This window comes from Microtus oregoni, unplaced genomic scaffold (assembly GCF_018167655.1).
Source record: "Microtus oregoni isolate MIOR12 unplaced genomic scaffold, Mior012 000028F_ref0000031, whole genome shotgun sequence".
NCBI lineage: Eukaryota > Metazoa > Chordata > Mammalia > Rodentia > Cricetidae > Microtus > Microtus oregoni.
The window spans coordinates 27,684,271-27,705,359 of record NW_024543087.1 but is presented as its reverse complement, the minus strand read 5'-3'; the positions used below and the strand labels follow the sequence as shown (position 1 = coordinate 27,705,359).

The window sequence follows — 21,089 nt, the reverse complement described above, 5'->3', positions numbered from 1 at the left end:
ACCTGCCTCTGCCTCCCAAGTGCTGGGATTAAAGACAAGCGCCACTACTACCAGGCTTTGTTTTTGTCTTTTCTTAAGATGGAGTCTCATTGTGGAGATATGTAGTTCAAACTGGCCAAGAACTCCCTCCACCCACCCAAGACAGGGTTTTTCTGTGTAACAACCCTGGCCATCCTGGAACTCACTCTGTAGACAGGATGGCATTGAACTCTCAGAGATTTGCCTGCCTCTGCCTCCTGAGTGCTGGGATTAAAGGCCTGCGCCACCACCACCCAGCCTGACCAAGAACTCTTAAATTTCTTGACATTAGCTGGAATGCTAGAATCACAGGCATATACCAACCACCATGCTTTGCTTGGTTTTATTTTGGGCTTCACTTTTTTTTTTTTTTATAAAGATTGGACCTCTCTATGTAGTTCTGGTCTGGCTAGCCTAGAATCCACAGAGATCTACCTGCTACTGCCCCTCCCCCAAGAGCTAGTATTAAAGATCTATGCCACCATGCCCAGCTGAGAATAATTTTTTAAAGCAGATTTGTTAATGCACACCTTTAATCCCAGCACTTGAGAGGCTGAAACAGGAAAATTGCTTCAAGTTCAAGGTTAGCCCAAGCTACGTAATTGAACTCTGTCCAAAAACAGTTTTTTGTGTCATTTATGCAGCAATATAAATATATAATCAAAAGATCTGTCAGCCCTACATCTCTTGTGGCAACTTAAATTATTACAGATAAATACACAAGCCTTGAAAGACTGCCACATCCTTTTTTCCCTCATAATTTAAAGGTGATTGTGTTTGTATTAAATACATTTTTAACTTTTCTGGATATCTTTCCAGTTTATAAAATGAGCAGTCATTACAGATAACTTGTGATCGTAATAGGTAAAGCAGTAGCACATCAGACCCATCATAGATGCTGTCAGTTGACATCATCACATTATAATAACTTACCCAGTGTAGAAACTGAAAAAGCTATCAAATCAACTAAAAATAATTGACAAGGGTACACATTAGAAGTATACTTTAAATCTCTGAAACATGTGGTGTAGCACTTGGCTCAGTGATGAATTTCGTTACATATCTGTCATTGTTCCTGTGCTTTAGGGGCCTTACATTTTAATATTGTGCGCTTACGCAATGATCTGCCAGAACTGACCGGGAAGAATGACTCAGACAAAACTGCATTTGACAGAAGTTTCTCAGAGTTTCCAAAAATTTTAAATAATTTGATCTAAATTTATTAAGGATCAAAATCTGGACCAAAGGCAGTGTAGCTCTTAATATACAACAGTAAATACTGGGCAATTAATAATTTCAAAAGCTATTAAAAGCTGGGTATAGTAGCATACCTTTAATCCCAGCACTTAGAGGCAGAGGGAGGTAGATCTATATAAGTTCAGTGCCTGTATAGTCTATATAGACAGTTACAGGACAGTCAGAGTTACACAGAAAAAACCTATCTTTAAGATATATTTTTATTATGCATATATGTGTATATATATGTGGAAAGTATATATACATACATATGTAGTTATATTTATAGCTTTTTAATGGATTTTTTAGAAAATATCTTACATTTATTTATTGTGGGCATGGGATTATACACATGCCATGATGTCATTTGGAAGTTAGCTGACAACTCATGGCAATAAGTTTCCTTCTTTCACCGTGTGATTTTTGGGAATCAAATTCAGGTCTTCTGGCTTGGCAACAGGTGACTCTAACCACTGAGAAATCTCACTGGCCCTAAAAAGCTATTAGAAATTCATTACATATTTATCATAGTGATAGATTTATTCCTGAAGTAAATCAAAATAATTTTTAAACAAAATGGACACATTTCCAAAACAAGTAAGTTTCACTTAATTTCAGTAGTTTGAAAACTGAAATTATGTTTCAGTTTTCTGTGTCATACAGCTAACTGGTTCTGTGACTTTGGGCAAGATCGCTCAACACCCTGCCCTTTCTGTTTTATAAAATACTCACTATAAGAGATTAAACTTGGAGCCGGGCGGTGGTGGCGCACGCCTTTAATCCCAGCACTCGGGGAGGCAGAGACAGGCGGATCTCTGGGAGTTCAAGGCCAGCCTGGTCTACAAGAGCTAGTTCCAGGACAGGAACCAAAAACTATGGAGAAACCCTGTCTCGAAAAATAAAAAAAAAAAAAAAAAGAGAGATTGAACTTGGGGCGTCAAGCAGGCTAGACTGTTCAACCACCAAGCTACACCCCACAACCTTTTTTTATTTTGTTTTTTGAGATCTCATTAAATAGTCCAGGCTGACCTTGAACTGGTGATCCTTCTGCGCCAGATTTGTAAATACCTAGAATTAAGGATCTGCCCCACCTGGGCCAGTGTGCACCCTATGAGGGTGCAGCTCGGCTGGCAGAGTGCCTGGTTGGTAAGTAACCAGTGTGTATAAATAGGTTGTCTGGATGCGCACACGTGCTTTCCGCCCTTGAGAAGTAGAGGCAAGAGGATAGCGAGTTCAAGACCAGCCTGGACTGTATAAACAGGTCTGAAGCTAATCTAACTTTCATGATACCCAGTCAACAGCAGGGAGTAGGAGATAGATATGGTGGCACACCCCTTTAATCCCAGCAGTCTGGAAACAGAGGCAGATAGAGCTCTTTGAGTTTAAGGGCAGCTTGGACTACATAATAAATTCTAGACCATACACAGTGAGACCTTGTCTCAAAAAAAGAGGCTGGGTTAATTCTTCACTGACTTATGTTTATATTCAGGTGTCCTCTGTTATGCTATTTTAAAATTTTCATCTTGTTAATTATCATTAACAACTATAACCATCTAAATTTGCTTCTTTAAACTTTTGTATTGGTTTTGGAGACAGAATCTCATTTTGTATCCCAGACTGGACTCAAACTGGTGACAATCCATCTGCCTCAGGATTTCAAGTACAAGTCACCATGCACAGCCTGTCATTTTTTAATTATTTAGCAGTTTTCTGTTTGATTTACTATAAATCTGCTATAGCTGGTGTCTTGGTCACTGTTCTGTGGCTGTGAAGAGACCCCATGACCAAGGCAACTCTTATAAAATCATTTAATTGTGGGCTTGCTTAACAGTTTCAGAAGTGAGTGCATTATCATCATGGTCGCATGCATGGCTCTAGAGCACTGGCTGACAGAGGAACTGAGCCTGGCATGGGCCATCCCTAGTGACATTTGTCTTCCAACAAGGCCACACCTCCTAATCCTTCTAATCCTTTCAAAGAGTTCACCTCTCTGGTAGCTAAGCACTCAAATATAGGAGCCTATAGGAGCCATTCTTATTCAAACCTCCACAACTGGGTAGTCCAAGATCATTCTAACTAACATGAATACTCCCTTTTGCCTTGTTAGCGTGTTTTATGAACAAGCCTCATGGTACTAATGAATACCAAAATGTTCCATCTGTGGATAATGTGTGCTGGCCTGGCCACATCCCTCCTGTGTCCACACCAGTAACCGAACTTGCTCGAATTTGTTCCCTTGTTGGAATGCCACAACCAGATTTCTCCTTCCTGAGAACAACACAGGTATAGTATACTGCTATTTGATGTCAACATAGATATAAATCTTTAACTGAGCAGCATAATTGGGTGAAAAGTCTTTAGCTAGAAAAAAATACAGTGGTGTGGAGGTTGTTTTGTTTGAGTGTGAGGGATTTTTTTGTTTGTTGTTTGAGGAATTGATTTTCAGCAGCACTGGGAATTGAACTAAAGGCCTCATATACTCTACCAACAGAATATATAAGATCACTCCTAAAGCTCAAGGACAGTAATAAGTTATCTGCTGACACTGGAAGCCAGATCAAGTTAAACTGAAAAAGTGTTACAACAGGTACATTGAGCAAATAGCTTCCAAGCGGGTTCTCCAGCCCCAGAGATCAATCAAGACCAGAGAAGTTACGCACCCAAACTAAAGCAGGGAGATTTTATAAATTGTAAGCAACGGGTGATGATTTGTCTGCCATGGCTGGGTTTGTGCCCAAATATCATCAAAAGCTGAGCTCTTAGGTGGGCACTTTGACAGCTGGCAGCTTCAGGGGAAGAAACTGCAACAGCTGCCAAGAATGCAGAACTGGGCTTTTTGGTGCCTTTCCTTCATTCAAAGTGCCTGTGTGAGTTGGAAATAGGGGAGGGATTAGACAGAGACTGGAATGGGGCTTTCCAGGCCTTGTAGGGGCCAGCTGGAAGGTCCAACCAAACAAGAACCTCTGAGTTCACGTATAGGCAGCTCTATTGCCAGGTGCTGCTTAAGTGTGGCAGGAAACATGAGTGTGCCAGTGTCTCATCCTGTGGGCCAGTCGTGTCACAGTTTCTCATCTCTACAATAATGGGAAGTTTTTCATAAGCAATTTGGGGTTTTGGTTTTGGTTTGGTTTGGTTTTTTGAAGCAGGGATTCTCTATGTAGTAGCCCTAGCTGCCCTGGAACTTGCTCTGTAGACCAGGCTGGCCTCGAACTCATAGAGATCCTCTGGCCTCTGCCTCCTTAGTGCTGGGATTAAAAGGTGTGCCACCACTGCCTGGCTGTTTTTCTGTTTGTTTGTTTTTAATGTAAAACTTTTTTAGCAAAAGGCTTAGTTTGTCAATTCTTAGAATGGAAATGAAAAGGCTTTACTAGCCTTTGTTTTCATTGAAATGATTGGTGCTCAGTCTGTTTAGACACCTTGTTCTTTTGTTCTGTTTTAAACTTCTTTCCCGCCGGGCGGTGGTGGCCCACGCCTTTAATCCCAGCACTCGGGAGGCAGAGGCAGGCGGATCTCTGTGAGTTCGAGACCAGCCTGGTCTACAAGAGCTAGTTCCAGGACAGGCTCCAAAACCACAGAGAAACCCTGTCTCGAAAAAACAAACAAAACAAACAAAAATAAATAAATAAATAAACTTCTTTCCTGTGTAATCATATTGATCTCTAATTCCTAAATGCAAACAATCCCATCTTCCCCCATCAGACTTCCAAAGAGCTGGGACTTCAGGCCCTGCTTAGAGAACATTCTACCTTGTGAATATTAAAAAATAAGGCATTAATCTGCAACATTCAGGAGGCAGAGGCAGGCAGATCTCTAAGTTTAAGGCCAGCCTGGTCTATATAGAGAACTCCAGGTCTGCCAGAACTGCATAGACCCTGAATTTTTATTATTTTTTTAAGAAAATAAAGATAAGGCAAAATTCTAAAACAATTTCCTCGTAACCTAAAACTTAAGTGAGATTATTCTTCTTTGATTAGACAAAGCTTTAGGAGAGGAAGTTGGGTTCCTAGACAGATAATCTTATGGATGTCTATATTCTCTTGTTTTAGACAATGACAGTTTGTCAGGTGAAACTTTCCAATGGTTTACTGGTACATGGGCCACAGTGCCACTCTGAAAGTGAAGCCAAGGAGAGAGCTGCACTTTTTGCTTTACAACAACTGGTAAGAGTCATTCATGAATTCCCTAAGTTTTTAAGATTAAGAGTGTCTGTGTGTGCACAGTGAGACCAGAGGAATGGGGGAGTCAGACACCCTGGATCTGGAGTTACAGGTGACTATGAGCTGCCCCACGTCCATGCTGGGAATCAAATGCCATCCTCTGGGAGAGCAAGTTCTCTTAACCACTAAGCTGTCTCCCACCTGTTAGTTTTGAAATTTTTTTTCCTTTTTTTAATTGATTCTTTGTGGGTTTCACACCATGCATCCTGATCCCATTCATCTCCCCACCCCTTCATATCCACCCCCTGCCTTTTTTAGCTCCTCCTCAAAATACAATAAATTTTTTTAAAAACTAAGAGAAAAAAACATGTAAAAAGTCTCGGTGTAGAAGCTGTGCTTTGACACTGAGTCACACAATACACCCTTTAGTCCATTCATCTCTACTTGTAAGTATTGCAATGAGTCATTGGTCTGCTTGGCTTCTGCTACACCCTTGATACTGGGCCCTCACTGGGACTCATCTTGGATACCCTGTTGCTACCTTATATCATGGAGAACCTGTAGCTTTGGATCCACGGGTTTGGCCCCTTCACATGCTCCAGCAGTTCATAGATGAGGTGGATTGGGATGAGCCAACTCACAGCCCTGGGTGTTGGTCTGCCTGCCAGCTTTGCCTCATTGACCACCAGGGCAAGCTCTCCAGCTCTGCCCCTTCTAGCTCACTCAGTGCAGCAAGGACCCGCTGGTTCTCCTGCTCTCTCACCCTCTCACACCTCCAGGGCCAGCTCTACTGTTTTGCCCAGGCGAGGTACAGGGCCCACTCTCCCGCCTTTCACAGATGGCAAGGGATAGGGGCGTTTTTTCCTCTCCCATGCCACTGTATGGCAGACAAGCAGGGGTGGGATTAGCTCTCTACTCTCATGCCCTCAGAGCTGGCTCGCTTGTACTCCCTTATCTCTACAGTGTTGTTCAGGTGAGGTGCGGGGCCTGTTCTTCCACTCTCTCAGGACCTCAGGACCAGCTCTCCCACCCGCCAAAGCCATCTGTTAGATTTTTTATTAGTCTCTACAGAAATGGTTTGTTGTTTTGCCTTACAGTTTTTCAATACTTCCACAGGGCTCCTTTGGTGTGAATTATCCTTTGCCTCCACCAATATTCCCCAATTATCCAACAGCTGTACCATCTGGAACCATTCCTCCCATTTTTCCCCAACCTGCTGGTAAGATATTTTGTTTTTCTAAGTCTTATCCTTGAGTTACTATTTTCTCTAAATTCCTTTAAAAACCATATTTTTATTGAGAGTGTTTTGAGGGTTTTGTTTTGTGTTTCTAATTACATTTAGTGTACACATACATCAAGATGTACTATTTTTTTTTTAAGATTTATTTATTTATTATGTATACAACATTCTGCCTCGATGTATGCCCGCACACCAGAGCAGGGCGCCAGATCTCAGTACAGATGGCTGTGAGCCACCATGTGGTTGCTGGGAATTGAACCCAGGACCTCTGGAAGAGCAGCCAGTGCTCTTAACCTCTGAGCCATCTCTCCAGCCCCAAGATGTACTATTTTTTATGTTTTAGGGTTTGATTTCTTTTTAAGACAATGTTTCATGTATCCTAAACCAGCTTTGAATTTCTAATTTCTCCTTCTCTGCCTCCTGAGTGCTGGAATTACAGTATACCCACCACCCTGAATTGAAGAACCATCACTAAAAATCAAAAAAGTTTATAACTTGCAGTTACCTTTTCTTCCTGCCCTATTAGATTAAATAATAAGGAATTTTAAAAGCAAAGCCTTTGGGGATAAATAGGGAGAAGAAATATCAGCAGAATAGAAATTTGAAAACAGTTTGCAGTGAATAAAGCATGGACAAAGTCAGCTTAGCAGAGCAGGGTTAACTGCAAACCACAGGCCCTGCAGTAGGGGTTACCAGACTCCGCATCTTCACAGACCGCATTTGTTTAGCGTATGCAAAGCCCGAGGCTCAATCTCCAGCTCTGTGGAGCCAGCGAAATAAAACCAGGATTGTATGAAAGAAGAATAATTGAAAAGAAAAATGATTTGTAGTTGTATCTGTTACTCCCTGTCACTGCACAGAGCAGCTTACAGAAGGAAGGGTTTGTCTGGTTTACAGTTTCAGAGGAGGAGCCCTAATGGGAGGGAAGGCAGGATGACAGGTGGCTGCAGCCAGAAGCTGAAAGATCCCATAGATAAAACAAGCTGGGCATGGAGCAAGGCCATAAACTCAGAGCCTGCCCCCAGTGACACACCTCAGACTTCACATCCTCAAGCTTCCATAACTCCCCAATATCCGAGCCTATGGGGTGCACTTCTCGTTCTAAACCAGCATATCCTGCTCTGCCTGTGCAGGCTCATGGCCATCTCAGAATGCTGCATGCATTTAGTCCAACCCTAACAGTCTCAGTAGTCTCTGTCAGTCTCAGCATGGTTCAGAAGTCCAAAGCCCAAGTCTCTTTTGAGACCCAAGGCAGTCTCTTAATGTGTAGATTCAAAAGGCAAATTACTTCTAATGGGGAGTCAACAAAGTCTAGGGCATTGCTTTGAGGCAGGACCAATACCCTACCCACTATATCTCGGCTGAGCAAGGTATCCCTCCAGAGAGAATGGGTTCCAAAATGCCAGAACAAGCAGTAGGGATAAATCCTGGTCTCACTGCCAGGGGCTCCACAGTCTGTCCCAGCCATAAAACTGTCACCCACATTCAGAGGGCCTAGTTTGATCCTGTGCTGGTTCCCTCATGTCAGGCTGGCGTTGGAAGGCTATTAGATAAACTGTTTTAGTGGATGTCCCCATCATGATCTTGACCTCTTTGCTCTTATTCTCACTCCTCCCACTCTTCTACTGGACTTTGGGAGTTCAGCCCAGTGCTCAGCTGTGGTTCTCTGCATCTGCTTCCATCAGTTGCTGGATGGATGTATGTTCTGTGATGACATTTGAGATAGTCATCATTCTGACTACAGGGCAAGGCCAGTTCAGGCACCCTCTCCACTATTGCTTAGGGTCTTAGCTGGGGATCCTTGCGGATTCCTGGGAATTTCTCTAGTGCTAGTTTCTTGCTAGCCCCGTAATGGTTCCCTCAATCAAGATAACTCTTTCCTTGTTCTCCTTCTCTATTCTACCCCCCATTCGACCAACCCATTCCCTATAGTTCTCCCCTCTTCCCTTTCCCCCCTCCTCCTCCCCTTAAGCCTTCCCTTCTCTTCCCTCAGGAGATGTTGTCTATTCCCCTTCCCCAGGGGATCTATGTATGTTTCTCTTAGGGTTCTCCTTGTTACTTATCTTCTATGGGGTCTTGGACTATAGGTTCCTTATCCTTAGCTTTACAGCAAGTATTCATCTATGAGTGGGTACATGCCATGCTCATATTTCTGGGTCTGGGCTGCCTCACTCGGGATTGTTTTCTTTTTTTTTTTAAATATTTATTATGTATACAATATTCTGTCTGCATGTATGCCTGAAAGCCAGAAGAGGGCACCAGACCTCATTACAGATGGTTGTGAGCCACCATGTGGTGGCTGGGAATTGAACTCAGGACCTTTGGAAGAGCAGGCGATGCTCTTAACCTCTGAGCCATCTCTCCAGCCCCTCGGGATTGTTTTCTTAGTTCCATCCATTTGCATGCAGATTTCAAGATGTCATTGTTTATTACTGCTGAGTAGTACTCCATTGTGTAAATGTAGCACACTTTCTTTATCCATTCTTCAGTTGAGGGGCATCTAGGTTGTTTCCAGGTTCTGGCTGTTACAAATACTCTATGAACATAGTTGAACAAATGAGGACTGCATGGGGGGTGGGAAGAGGGAAAGGTGGAGGGAGGAGGAGGGGAGGGAGTGGGAAATGGATTTGACATATAAAATGAGAAAAGATAATTTTTTTAAAAAATGAAAAAGAGTAAGATAATTAAAAATTCTATGAAATCTTATATTCATCAATGTATTTTATTAAATACTTTTAATACTCTGCCCCCCAAAAAGGGCAAATTACATACTTCCAACATAGAATACCAAAGAATACATCCCTAGTTCAAAAGAGAGAAATGAGGGCATAGTAAGGATTGAACCAGAACAGGATCTAGCTCAACAGAGCAAACACAAAATCCCACAGCTGTATGTCTAATGTCTGGGTCTTTAATTTCATAAGACTTAGATGGCTCCGGCTTTACTGCCAGCAACATACTTCCCTCCCTCTCTCCTCCCCCCCCCCCCCCCCCCCCCCGCCTCTCTGTCTCAGAGTTAATTCCACTCTCTGTATGGAGATGTCTTTGGCAGATGTCTCATGACTATGATCTTCAACATCATGGGGTCTCCACCACAACTCAGATTTCATTTTCTTTTTCTTTTCTTTCTTTTTTTTGTTTGTTTGTTTTTTCGAGACGGGTTTCTCTGTAGCTTTGGGACTTGCAAAGCCTGTCCTGAAACTAGCTCTGTAGACCAGGCTGGCCCTGAACTCACAGAGATCTGCTGGGATTAAAAGTGTGCACCACCACTGCTCGGCTCCCCAGACTTCATTTTATAGCTATATATGATGGCCTCTCACAGGCTCCTTATAGGGATTCATCTGTCACACATTGTCTGGCCTCAGGTGTTACCTGAAAACATGCCAATAGAATCCATGAGCCCATGAGCCGTTCTCCCTGATTTTTGCATTTTTCATGCCTCCAAAGATGGTACACTGACAAGTCTGACTGCCATGTAGGGTTGGTCCTCACCCCCTTCAACCACTGTAGTAGCAGGCTCTCATGAACTGAAGCTGTTACTTTCTAGGAACAAGCTGCAGTTTAGCTTTTTTCTTTTACAGGTTGGAGGCTTAGCTAGGATAGGATCCTCCCTTGTGGTATTTTCCCCATTGTTCCAGTGCAGAGCAGGAGATCTCTCTTTAAGTGGCAATCATCTCCTTAACAATGACAGCCTCTTTTAGCAATTGCCCTGGCTGTACATTGAGCTTCCTATTGTACCTAAAATACCATAACCTTAGCTTATTATAGACCTGTGTATACATTATCAATAAGAAGCATGCCGTAGACTCGATGTTATGCCATCTTGAAAGTTCTTCTGTAAAAGAAGTTAACCTTTTGAGTTCAGCCTCATGTAAATTCTCAGAACATGGACAGAAAACAGCGAGATTGTTTACAGAAATATCACAATGTCTCTACTCCAGTAGTTAACACAGTCCTTGTTCCCCTCCAAACTTCATGAACTAGGCCTCTCTCTTCTGCATTGCTCTCAACCATACTGTTTTCTAGAATGACCCATTAAGCTCTGGTTACAGCATTCAGCCACTTTTCTAGTCCAAACTTGCAAAATCTTTCCCATTCCTGAAAAGTACCGCATGGGCAATACCCGACTCCTGTATCAGTTGCTCTTCTGGGGGGGGGGGGGGGGTCCATAGTGGACGCAGACACGGCAGCAGACGGCTGAGGCTGAGCTAAGAGAACAGCGTGCGGCTATAAACTCTCAACGCTGTCTCCCAGGGTCACATTTCCTCAGCAAGGCTCCATCTGCCAAAGATTCCATAATTCCCCAAACAGCACCACCAACTGGGGACTGTACTCAAATACCTGAGCCTGTGGGTTACATGTCTCATTTAAACCATCACAGTTGTTGACTTGAAATTGTAAAAGTGTGATAAAAACTAGGAAATAAGAAATAACAAAAATTTAGAGTAACAGTGCACAGATCTGCAACCCCTGTTTTAGGCACTCCAGAGAAAGAAATGAGAGGGAGGGACGGAGGGAGAGAGGGAGGGAGGGAGGGAGGGAGGGAGGGAGGGAAGAGAGAGGGAGAGAGAGAGGGAGAGAGAAATGTAGTGTGGAGCAGCGGGGCTGCGTTCCTGGCACCTGGCCACCCGCGCAGCTAGCTTTACCCGAAATAATTACACAGAAATTGTATTCTTTTAAACACTGCCTGGCCCATTAGTTCCAGCCTCTTATTGGCTAGCTCTTACATATTGATCTAACCCATTTCTAATATTCTGTGTAGCACCACGAGGTGCGCTTACCAGGAAAGATCTTAACCTGCATCTGTCTGGAGTGGGAGAATCATGGCGACTCCCTGATTCAGCTTCTTTCTCCCAGCATTCTGTTCTGTTTTCTCCGCCTACCTAAGGGTTGGCCTATCAAATGGGCCTAGGCAGTTTCTTTATTAATTAACCAATGAAAGCAACAGATTAGGAAGAAATTACTCCCACATCAGAGAAATTCTTAGAACTAAAGGACATGCATCTCTAGACTAAAAGGAACAATATTATAATAAAAAGAAGCAGGTTGTCTTGAAATTCAAAATACCAGTTCCAGAGAAATGGCTCAGTAGGTAAAGACCTTGCTGTAAAACCTGAAGACCTGAATTAAATTTCTGTGTCCCTCATGGTAGAAGGAAACAATTGATTCCCGTGATTTGTCCCCTGATCTGCACACAAAGATTCTTGAGACTCAAGAATCTGGCTTGCTAGATTTTAGTCCCTCTGCTTAGGAGTCTGCATTTCACAAGCTCTCCAAGTAGCTCAGTGTGTTTCCAACAGGCAACATAAAAGAATCCTTGAATTACAATACTAAAATAGAGAAAAGAAATTCTCCCTGTCCCATGAAAGTGATCATATTTCAAGAATAGAGCTTTGGGTATTTTGTAAGTTGAGCTCACTGTGGACACAACTTAGCATTTGGGTTAGGTGAGAACGTTATGATATCTGTCTTTGTTCCCAGACCTTCCTCAGAGAGAAGCTTCATGATCATTTATGTGGTCATGAAACCAAACAAACGGGATTTTGAGAATAAGGAAGGGCCAGAGTTCTTTGCAATCCACACCATTTCATACCAGTAAGCCAGGGTCTCCGGAAGCCAATGAAATGATACCACAGGAAAAGTCCAGCTTCTTCAAAGTCCCGTAACTATGGCTGTTCCTAAGGCTCATGGCACATTTGGTCTGTTGGCCTCTGTGGGCCAGCATCACTGTAACTGCATTTATTTATGTAGTTTTATGGCTCTAAGAAAGAGCCCCGGGGCTGAGTGACGTAACAGACGAGCAGTTACAGCTGCCAGATGAGGCAGAGGAACTAAAAGAGGCTAGCAGAGAGAGTCTTAATCTCCGGACCTTGGTTTTTAACAGCTAATATGATGCCTTCATCGCCTCATCTCTTTGGCTCAGTGCCATGGAGACCACCACTGCCCGTTGCTGGGAAGGCCTTCCACCATCCTTCTTATCCTGGAACCATGCCCTTGGCTGGAGGAGTGCCAAGTGGGGCGCACAATCAGTTCATACCTCTACAGGTGAGAGCTGGGAAGGAAAATGTGGTTTTTAACAGTTACTTGTTTTTTAATATTCAGAACACAACTATTGATAAAAAAAATTATATAGTTATAACTTCCTAGTACTGACTGAAAATTCTTTGTGTATGAACTAAGCTTACAATAGTGATACACTTCAGCTGATCTCTGGTCTGAGTTTATATTCTAAGAAGTAATACTAATTGTAGCAAGTAATAAAAATATTTTTAAAGGTTTATTTAGGTTTAGTTATGTGCATGGGGGAGGGTATGTTGTTCACAAGGACAGATGCCCTGGGAGGTCAGAGGCATTGGATCCCCTGAAGCAGAGTTACAGAGCAGCAGACATGGACACTGGGACCAAACTCAGATCCCCTGCAGGAGCAGTACCCCATCCTCTAGCCGTCTCTCCAGCCCCTGGTAGAACACTTCACTGCTAATAATAAGTAGAAGTCAGAAATCAGCAGCGACTGCAGCCTGATTTGTGGTGTTTTCTGACACCAGCTTCCCCACACACACTGTTAGTTAATAATACTGTTATTCCTTAAAGGTTACGAAAAAAAGGGTTGCAAACAGGAAGCATTTTGAGAATAAGGAGGCCCAGAGTTCTCAAGCCACACCACTTCAGACTAGCCAGCCAGGATCTTCTGAAGCCACTCAAGTAATTCCACAAGAAAGCCCATCAGCCTCTTTGAAGTGCTCTCAGGATGCCCAGCCCGTGTCGTCTCAAGTGGACACTGCCGCCCAAGGCCATGGTGTGTCCCACCAGAAACCAACACCAAGCTCCTCAAGAAGGAAATCAAGGAAACTGGCCGTCAACTTTAGCGTTCCCAAACCTTCTGAATAAATTTGGTACCTGGGAATTAATTTCTTTTATTTCCATCTACCTTTTTATAAATTGATATCTATGTGTCAGAAATGTGCTATTTTAGAATATGTTTAGATTGAATATTTGTATTTTTAAGTTATTAGGCACTTTTCATGCTATTTAAGACTATATCAAATTGTGCACTTTAAATATGTGCAATTTGTTGTATATCAGTGATACCTCAATAAAACTAAAAAAGATCAAATTAAATCTTATATTAAAATAAATATCAAATTGGGCATGGTAGTTCATGCCTATAACCCTCATGCTTGAGAAGCTGAGACAGGAGGATTGCCATATATTTAAGGTTAGCCAAGACTTCATAATGAGTCCCTGGCCAGCCTGAAACCTTGCTTCAAAACCAAAAATATAAAGTAGATATCAGTGGGCTAAATGTTAAAATGTACCACTCTAACTAACCATTGGCTTCCTCATTAGAAACATCCTTGACCTATAAATTAGTCATCATATTATCATAATTATAAGCTTTTTTACACTATTATTGAGGGATAGTTAAATGCAGCATGAATTAGGCATCCTAATTTCCTAAGTATGGGTTTTACTTCTCTTTAATGATGTGGCAACGTGGCTGGGAGAATGGTCCTTGCTCCATCATCACATGAGTCTGTTGCCAGAGGCGGTCCCAGGATGCCCTGGAGCCAGCGTGCTGGACCTGGAGCCAGCGTGGAGCCAGCGCACTGACTGGTGCTGCCAGCGTTGCTCTGTTCTAAACCTGTACCAAAGCAGCTCTAGAAAACCCTCCAATCATCCGTATGGCTGCTTCGAACTCGGAATAGCAATCGAGAGTTGAGAAATGACTTTTTTTTTTTAGATTATTCAAAAACCAGCATTAAGAATTTTTAATAAAATTAAGTTTCACAATCTCCAGGGTACAATGGTTACAAATCAGTCTTCAAATAGAGTACAGTGCAAAGTATTAATCACTTCATTCTTGCTTAGGCTTCTTGGCTTTTGTTTGTCTTGAGATGGGGTCTTGCTGTGTCGTGCTGGCTGGCCTAGTACCCATGGCAGTCCTCCAGGCTCTGGGATTCCAGCCGTGCATCAGCACACCCACTTCTGTGACTTCTTCCCTGCTTACTTCATGTATGTGAAAGCTCATCGGGGTCCATGTGTAGAGCTTCCCTGGACTGACAAGATTTTAAACTTTTTAAAAATTCCAAGGTGTTTGTGTGTACGTTATTTCCTGCCTGGCCCATAAGTTGTGCGTTTTGGTACTTGCTGAGCTGCTCAGTGATGCCACATCCGTCTCTGCATGTCGCTCATGTCTGTTGTTCATATGAAATGATTTGGATTTTATGAAATTTCTCAATGACTTCAGGACCCACATTTGTATATGGACATATATTTATCTTGTAGTTTTGTGATATGTTTATATTTTTAAGGATAAAATGATCATACTTTTTAAAAAGTAGGAACCAGTCTCTGTATGGAGCTGCCGATTGCTGTGTGTAATTTCATTAGGTCTCTGCAAACTCTGCCATGCGTCCCTACTGCTTTTGAAAATGCTGGTGGTGAACTGAGTTCCTTTCTCTGCTGATTCCAGTGTTTCTCTAAATGAGGGCAGGATATATGTATACTAGTGCCTTTAGTATAAAAGGTAAATGATCGTTTCCTTCACTGTCTGTGCTCATGTGACTTTCTGTTACTGCTTGTCCGTGCCCAGCACTTCCTCACATGCAGGAAGCCTGGGGTAAGGCTCAGGACATCCTCGGTGTTCTCTCAAACTCACCCTTTGCAGGCGCAGGGGAATGCTCGGATATGGCGCTGTTGTGATAGCCCCTTCCAAGAATCCCACTCAGATTTTTTCTACATTCACTTACTCCTGTATGATGGTGCAGAGCACAGAGAAAGGATCCCTTTGGAAAATCGCCTGAGAGATTTTAGGCAACACAGTGCCGTTGAACCTGTAAAAGTAGTTCTCTAAAATTTGAGCACAAGCTAGTAATTCTATATGGAGAGCCAGTAAGAATATTTGACCTTCCTTTTAAAAACAAAAATAAAAATGCTAAGAGTCAAACTTAAAGAGAATATAAAATAAGAGAGGATTGTGTATTGGCAGATAGGCAGTATGATGTATTTTCTGCCCCCTCCCCCAAAGTCCTGTTCTCAACACAGCTCTGACGTCTAGGGCAGGTGCAGCCTCTGGAAGATGTAGGGCATGCCTGTCCTGACAGCTGAGCAGCTATGAGGACACGGGATCTAGCACATCTCTTCAACAGCTGCACTGTGGGACCCATACAGCTTCTACCCTCAAGATTCGAAAATACGCTTAGATGGCTGTTGAATCTAAGAATTTTGGTGAAAATGGTGAACTCTGGTCACAAAAAAAAAAAGGTTCTCCCTGACTGTGTTCATGTAACTAGAAAAGTTATTTGATTAAACCTTCCCCTCCTTACTGGAAGCTGTTGCTAATATCCTTATTCAACAAGTCTTTTTTATGCAAATTAAGTTAATTTAAAGATGGATCCTTTTAATCATTGCTTCTTTTCACAATTCTGTGTGTTACTTGGTCACTACCCTAGTTTTAAAATTTGTCAGATAAAATGCATGAATTGACTCAAACAACTTCATAGACTAAAGGCTTAGACATCTAAACCTCGGTTGTGTCGGCAGATTCTGTCCTCTGAATCAGTTTCAGTTTGAGATCTTCCCTGGCTGAGAATGGTACCCAGCACATCGTTAATCCCGGCTCTCTGGAAGCTGCAGCAGAACTAAATCCCAAGCAAGCCTGGGCTGTGGAGATAGATGCTGCCCAGAGCAGTAAGTAATGAAGACTGCGGCTGGTCCCCTCCTTCCCCCGGTGGACAGAATTAAGAGTACGACGGCCATTTTCCTGTCACTATTTCCCTTAGTGTTTAGACAGTACTAGGTTCTTGGTTCTCAGAGGAGGAGGCACAGAGAGGGAGATAGGTAATATCCAGTAGTATTTGCACACTTTGATGTACTTTTTTTTCGGGGGGAGGGGGAGTTCCAGACAAGGTTTCTCTGTGTAGCCCTAGCTGTCCTGGAACTAGCTGTGTAGATCAGGCGGGCCTGGAACTCACAGAGATCCACCTGCCTCTGCCTCCCCAGTGCTGGGATTAAAGATGTGCACCACCACCGTCCCAATGTACTTTTTTATCTCAAGGAAATAAGCTATAGGGTTATTTTATTTACTCTTATTTTATGTGCCTGTTCTCTTTGTATCAACAAATATTTTTTTCATACTGGTTATTTAGTTTTCTCCGTATATGACAGAACTCCATGGCTCTTCACTAAAGGTAGCTCTCACACTCTTCTCTGCTATATTTCTTTGTACCCTCTTGCTTCCAGACTTTTCTTTTACTATAGAAGAGAATCTATTAGAAATTATTATGAGACGTATATCTTTTTTAAAAAAATCTGTCACCAAAAAAAATCATTATTTTCTTTAAAGATTGTGAGCCTTCTACATTTGTTTTTCAATAAAGTGGTGTTTTTTTGCAGGCACTTCTTTTGCTATCAAAAAAAAATAAAGGTTAAATTTTTAGTGTTTTTCAGACTGACAATTCGTATTCTCGTTAGACATCCTTATTTTCTGTCAGGCCAGAAAGAGACAATCAGAGGGACAGCGGCTCTCCAGTGACGGGAGAACAGACAAGCAGGCTTAGTGCGACAGAACTGGACTTTTTTTGGAAGAGAGGACAGGAGGGGAAAGAGTTCAAATGGCAAGAATGTTAGAATCACTGTGTCTGTGGGTAAAATCTCCCTGCTCTTAGTGATTGCTGAAGAGACTGCTTTCCAGGAGATTGTATTTTTTAATCTTGAAACCTGTAGAAGTTTATTTTCCCACCACTTGGCCCATTGCAACCAATTATGACAGCAAAAGATGGTCTGTGTAGCTGCTTAGGGTTAGATGCCACGTTCTCATTCTGATTCTCTCAGAATGATAGGGGGAGAATCTGCTCCACAGCCTGCTTTAAGTGCTTGCTCCCTTGGGCTCCCTCGGGCTCCCTCTTTCCTCCCCCTCCACTCCATCCCTCTCCCCTCCTCGCCCCTACTGCATAGCCCTTTCAGTCCCCCAGCCTCCACCTCCTAAATTCTGAGGTTACAGTATGGTTCCATGCCCAGTGTGCTTTAAGTACTATTAATCCTGCCTTTCCTTTACAGTTACAGGTACGTGTGTGTGCGTGTGTGTGTGTGATGTTTCAAGACAGGAATTCTCTGTGTACCCTTGGCTGTCCTAGAACTCACTCTGTAGACCAGGCTGGCCTCGAACTCACAGAGATCCGCCTGCCTCTGCCTCCCAAGTGCTGGGATTAAAGGTGTGGACCACCACCACACAGCTGGATTTTAATTTTTAACTTTTTTAGGGGTGGGGGTGGTTCAAATATTTTATATTTCCTTCTTCCTAAACATTACTTTGAGTGTTTTCATTTAACACTTGAATAGTCAGTGGTGTGCTGTGTATCAAAGTGTTCAGCATTTTCCTCATTAAACTGCGGTTCATACACATCTATCTTCCTTGGCTTCTTCCTCGTGTAACTATTTTGTAAGTAACTGGAATTTTTGATTAGATCTTAGAGCAGTATTTTATTAAAAATTCCAAAGGGAAGACTTCTTTATGCCCATTTTGTAATTTTTATTTTAAATATCTTTACACTGTATGTCAACTTTATCTAAAGTGTTTTAAACTTACCTGGGATGGATTCCAAGTGTATTGTTATGTTGTACATTTGTAAATTCATAGCACGAATTTAACCTCAAAGTGTTGTGCAAAGGGATTTCAACATGCAGCGGTCACTAAAGGTCTGGACGTGTACGTGTTAAATGTGCTGCGGTTTGATTAAAGACTGAATGGTGGCGTACGTGCCTTTGCTTACTGTTCTGTGCATTCATAGGAAAGCTGACGTGTCAGCTTGTATTTCAGCCCCGCTGTGCACAGCGTTTGGTTAGAGTCTTTCTTGCTCTCAGTTGGAGCCTCATTTCCCATGCTGATGTCAAACCATGAGATTCTCCTGCCTCAGACTCCTGCGAGTTAGCGTTGCAGGCCTGTGCCACCATGCCCCACCTGGATGTCCTTTTAGCTCTTAATCTAGTACTCCATTACTAGAAGTTGAGTCATTGTGACTGATGGAAATCTGAGTTACACAATCAGGTGGTGTGATTCACATCTCGGCTCTACATCTTTGTGCACACATCACCGTGTTGTCACCGGCAAGTGATGGGAAGTTTTGTTTCAGGCTCTGCACCCCCGAAAGAGGAGACAGACACCATTCCCCAGGTTCTGCCTGGGTAAATGATGAGGTGAGAACAGACCTCTCATCTGAGGTTCCTGGCTCCACATCTTCAGATGTGAGTTCAGAACCTGGAGTAACTGCAGAAACCAAGAGAGTAAAAGGGACCAGTGCATGGGTGGGGGAGCAGTAGAGATGGGAATAGCAGGATGCAAGCGCAGTAAAGGGGGAGATGGGGGATCTCATTAGAAAGGGGGAGGTAGATAAAATAACAAGGTGTCTGCAGAGTCATAAGGAATCATGCTATTAACTGCCTAAAAATACCTATAATACACATCAGGTTTACACATAAGTGTGAGCGTGTATTTTTTAAATAAAATTCTCTCATCTGTGCTGACATTGTTACCTCAAGAGCCAGAGATCATCTAATGAAACCCCTAACACCGGGGACCAGAAGCCCTCTTTTGAGTTGTTGGTCAGGGCTGTCCAAGAGACTCCCTTAAACATCATACGCTAATGCTGTTACCCTTGGTTTTCCCCCAGAGCTGGAAGGTAAGTTCCTATTGCTGAAAGCATTGTGCACACTGGACACAGTGCCAGAGGAGCACACACACACACACACACACACACACACACACACACCTGGATGTGGTCTGAAAGAAAACCTCTCTGAGGACAAGAGGCACCTTCCGGTACCAGTAGATTTCAAAGGAGGGGGAGGGAAGCTGCCAGCAGTGCTGCCAAGCTATGGCACTTCGGGATCACAACATCCAGCATGGCACAATAACCCTAAGGGTGCAATAGCGACTTGAATACCTTGTGAGTAACCAACAAGCTTTCTAACTGGATTTACAACATGCTCAACAAGAGGAAAGTCATTCCTAGTAAAGGAAACGGAGCCAACAATCCAGGCTTAGTGCAGTCAGGCACAAATCTTGGTGGAGAATCTACAACTGCCACTTCACCAAGCCACTGTAAACCCTAGCTACATCCTAAATATCTGTCTTTATCCAGGTAAGTATAATCTTCACCCCTCATCAAGGAAATTTCATGTTACAACAAATGGAGACTATTACAAAAAATTAAAACCATTCAAAATGCAGAGTTGTGAGGCCCAATTCCAACTGATAGACAACACAACTCCTGCACCTAAGGTTCAGAGATCATTGTAAAGAAGGGGTGGAAACCCCACCTCTCATCAGAGTCCTCCATACCTCTTGGTGCTATCCCTTCCCACAGTGAAGCACTGGCTACCTCCCGTCCCTGGCTGGGACCGTTGTGTTTATTCCCATTCTTTCTGGAGTAGGAGGTAAAGCAATATCAGAGTGGGACTTCCCTCCCCAAGATGTGCCTGCCTTCTGCTCCCTTGACGAAGCTCTGCTCACTCTCCCCACCTTACCCCACTCCTATGTCCCCAAGCATTCTGGGGACCAAGATGTTGGGCACAAATCAGGATTTTATATGGTGCTGGCCTGTTCATAACTGGGAACTGTATGAAAAAGGAAATGAATGGTTTGTGGCCTATTTAATCTGAAAGAAGTCTGAGATATGATGAGAGATCTCCACTCTCCCTCACCCCCTACGCATCCCCTCCTCCCCAGGTCACAGGGCAAATCGGCATCTCAAGAATAAACCAAGAAACGAAGAAGAAGAGGAGGAGGAGGAGGAGGAGGAGGAGGAGGAGGAGGAGGAAGAAAAAGAAGAAGATTATAATACCCAGAGAAACAGGAAGACTTATGTGTAATTGTGTCTCTCAGAAGAGTCAGAAGCTACACCGTGAAGTCTCCCCAACATGGCTGTCTGAGCAAGGATGACACCAACAGACGTGCACGCATGGACGAGGAAGTGCATGAAGCCTCAGCCCTAGGCAAACAACAGCAGAAAAGTAAGGAATTCTGGGAATGGGGAAAGTCTTCCCCAGGGAAGAGCACATAAATTGGTTATCCAACACCAATGATCAACCCTGAAGACATGTACATACAGGCTGCATGGGTTGTACTTATGTACTTAGGGATACACACACATCTATATGTGTGCAACAACACTTTTAAAAGGGACCATGAGGGGGCTGGAGAGATGGCTCAGTGGTTAAGAGCATTGCCTGCTCTTTCAAAGGTCTTGAGTTCAATTCCCTGCAACCACATGGTGGCTCACAACCATCTGTAATGGAGTCTGGTGCCCTCTTCTGGCCTGCAGACATACACAGAGAATATTATATACATAATAAATAAATATTTTTTTAAAAAAAGGGACCATGAATTTGAAGGAGAACAAAATGGGGTGCACATATAAATATGCAGGTAAAACATTCAT

At 43.0% G+C, this 21,089-nt stretch overlaps 1 protein-coding gene across 3 annotated transcripts in view; it reads left to right on the top strand.

Moving 5' to 3' along the window:
• The window catches only part of Xrn1 (5'-3' exoribonuclease 1), a 102,866-nt gene extending 84,459 nt beyond the window's left edge, over positions 1–18,407 (top strand). For 2 of the 3 annotated variants that reach the window (XM_041676901.1, XM_041676900.1), the window contains exons 38-42: positions 3,362–3,537; positions 5,301–5,414; positions 6,528–6,630; positions 12,536–12,696; positions 13,243–18,407. In XM_041676901.1, coding sequence (XP_041532835.1) covers positions 3,362–3,537; positions 5,301–5,414; positions 6,528–6,630; positions 12,536–12,696; positions 13,243–13,539 — 851 coding nt within the window. In that variant the 3' untranslated portion in view covers positions 13,540–18,407. Of the gene's footprint in view, positions 1–3,361; positions 3,538–5,300; positions 5,415–6,527; positions 6,631–12,535; positions 12,697–13,242 lie in introns of those variants that run through there. The other variant, XM_041676902.1, reaches the window with a different exon arrangement.
• Positions 18,408–21,089: the final 2,682 nt, after the last annotated feature.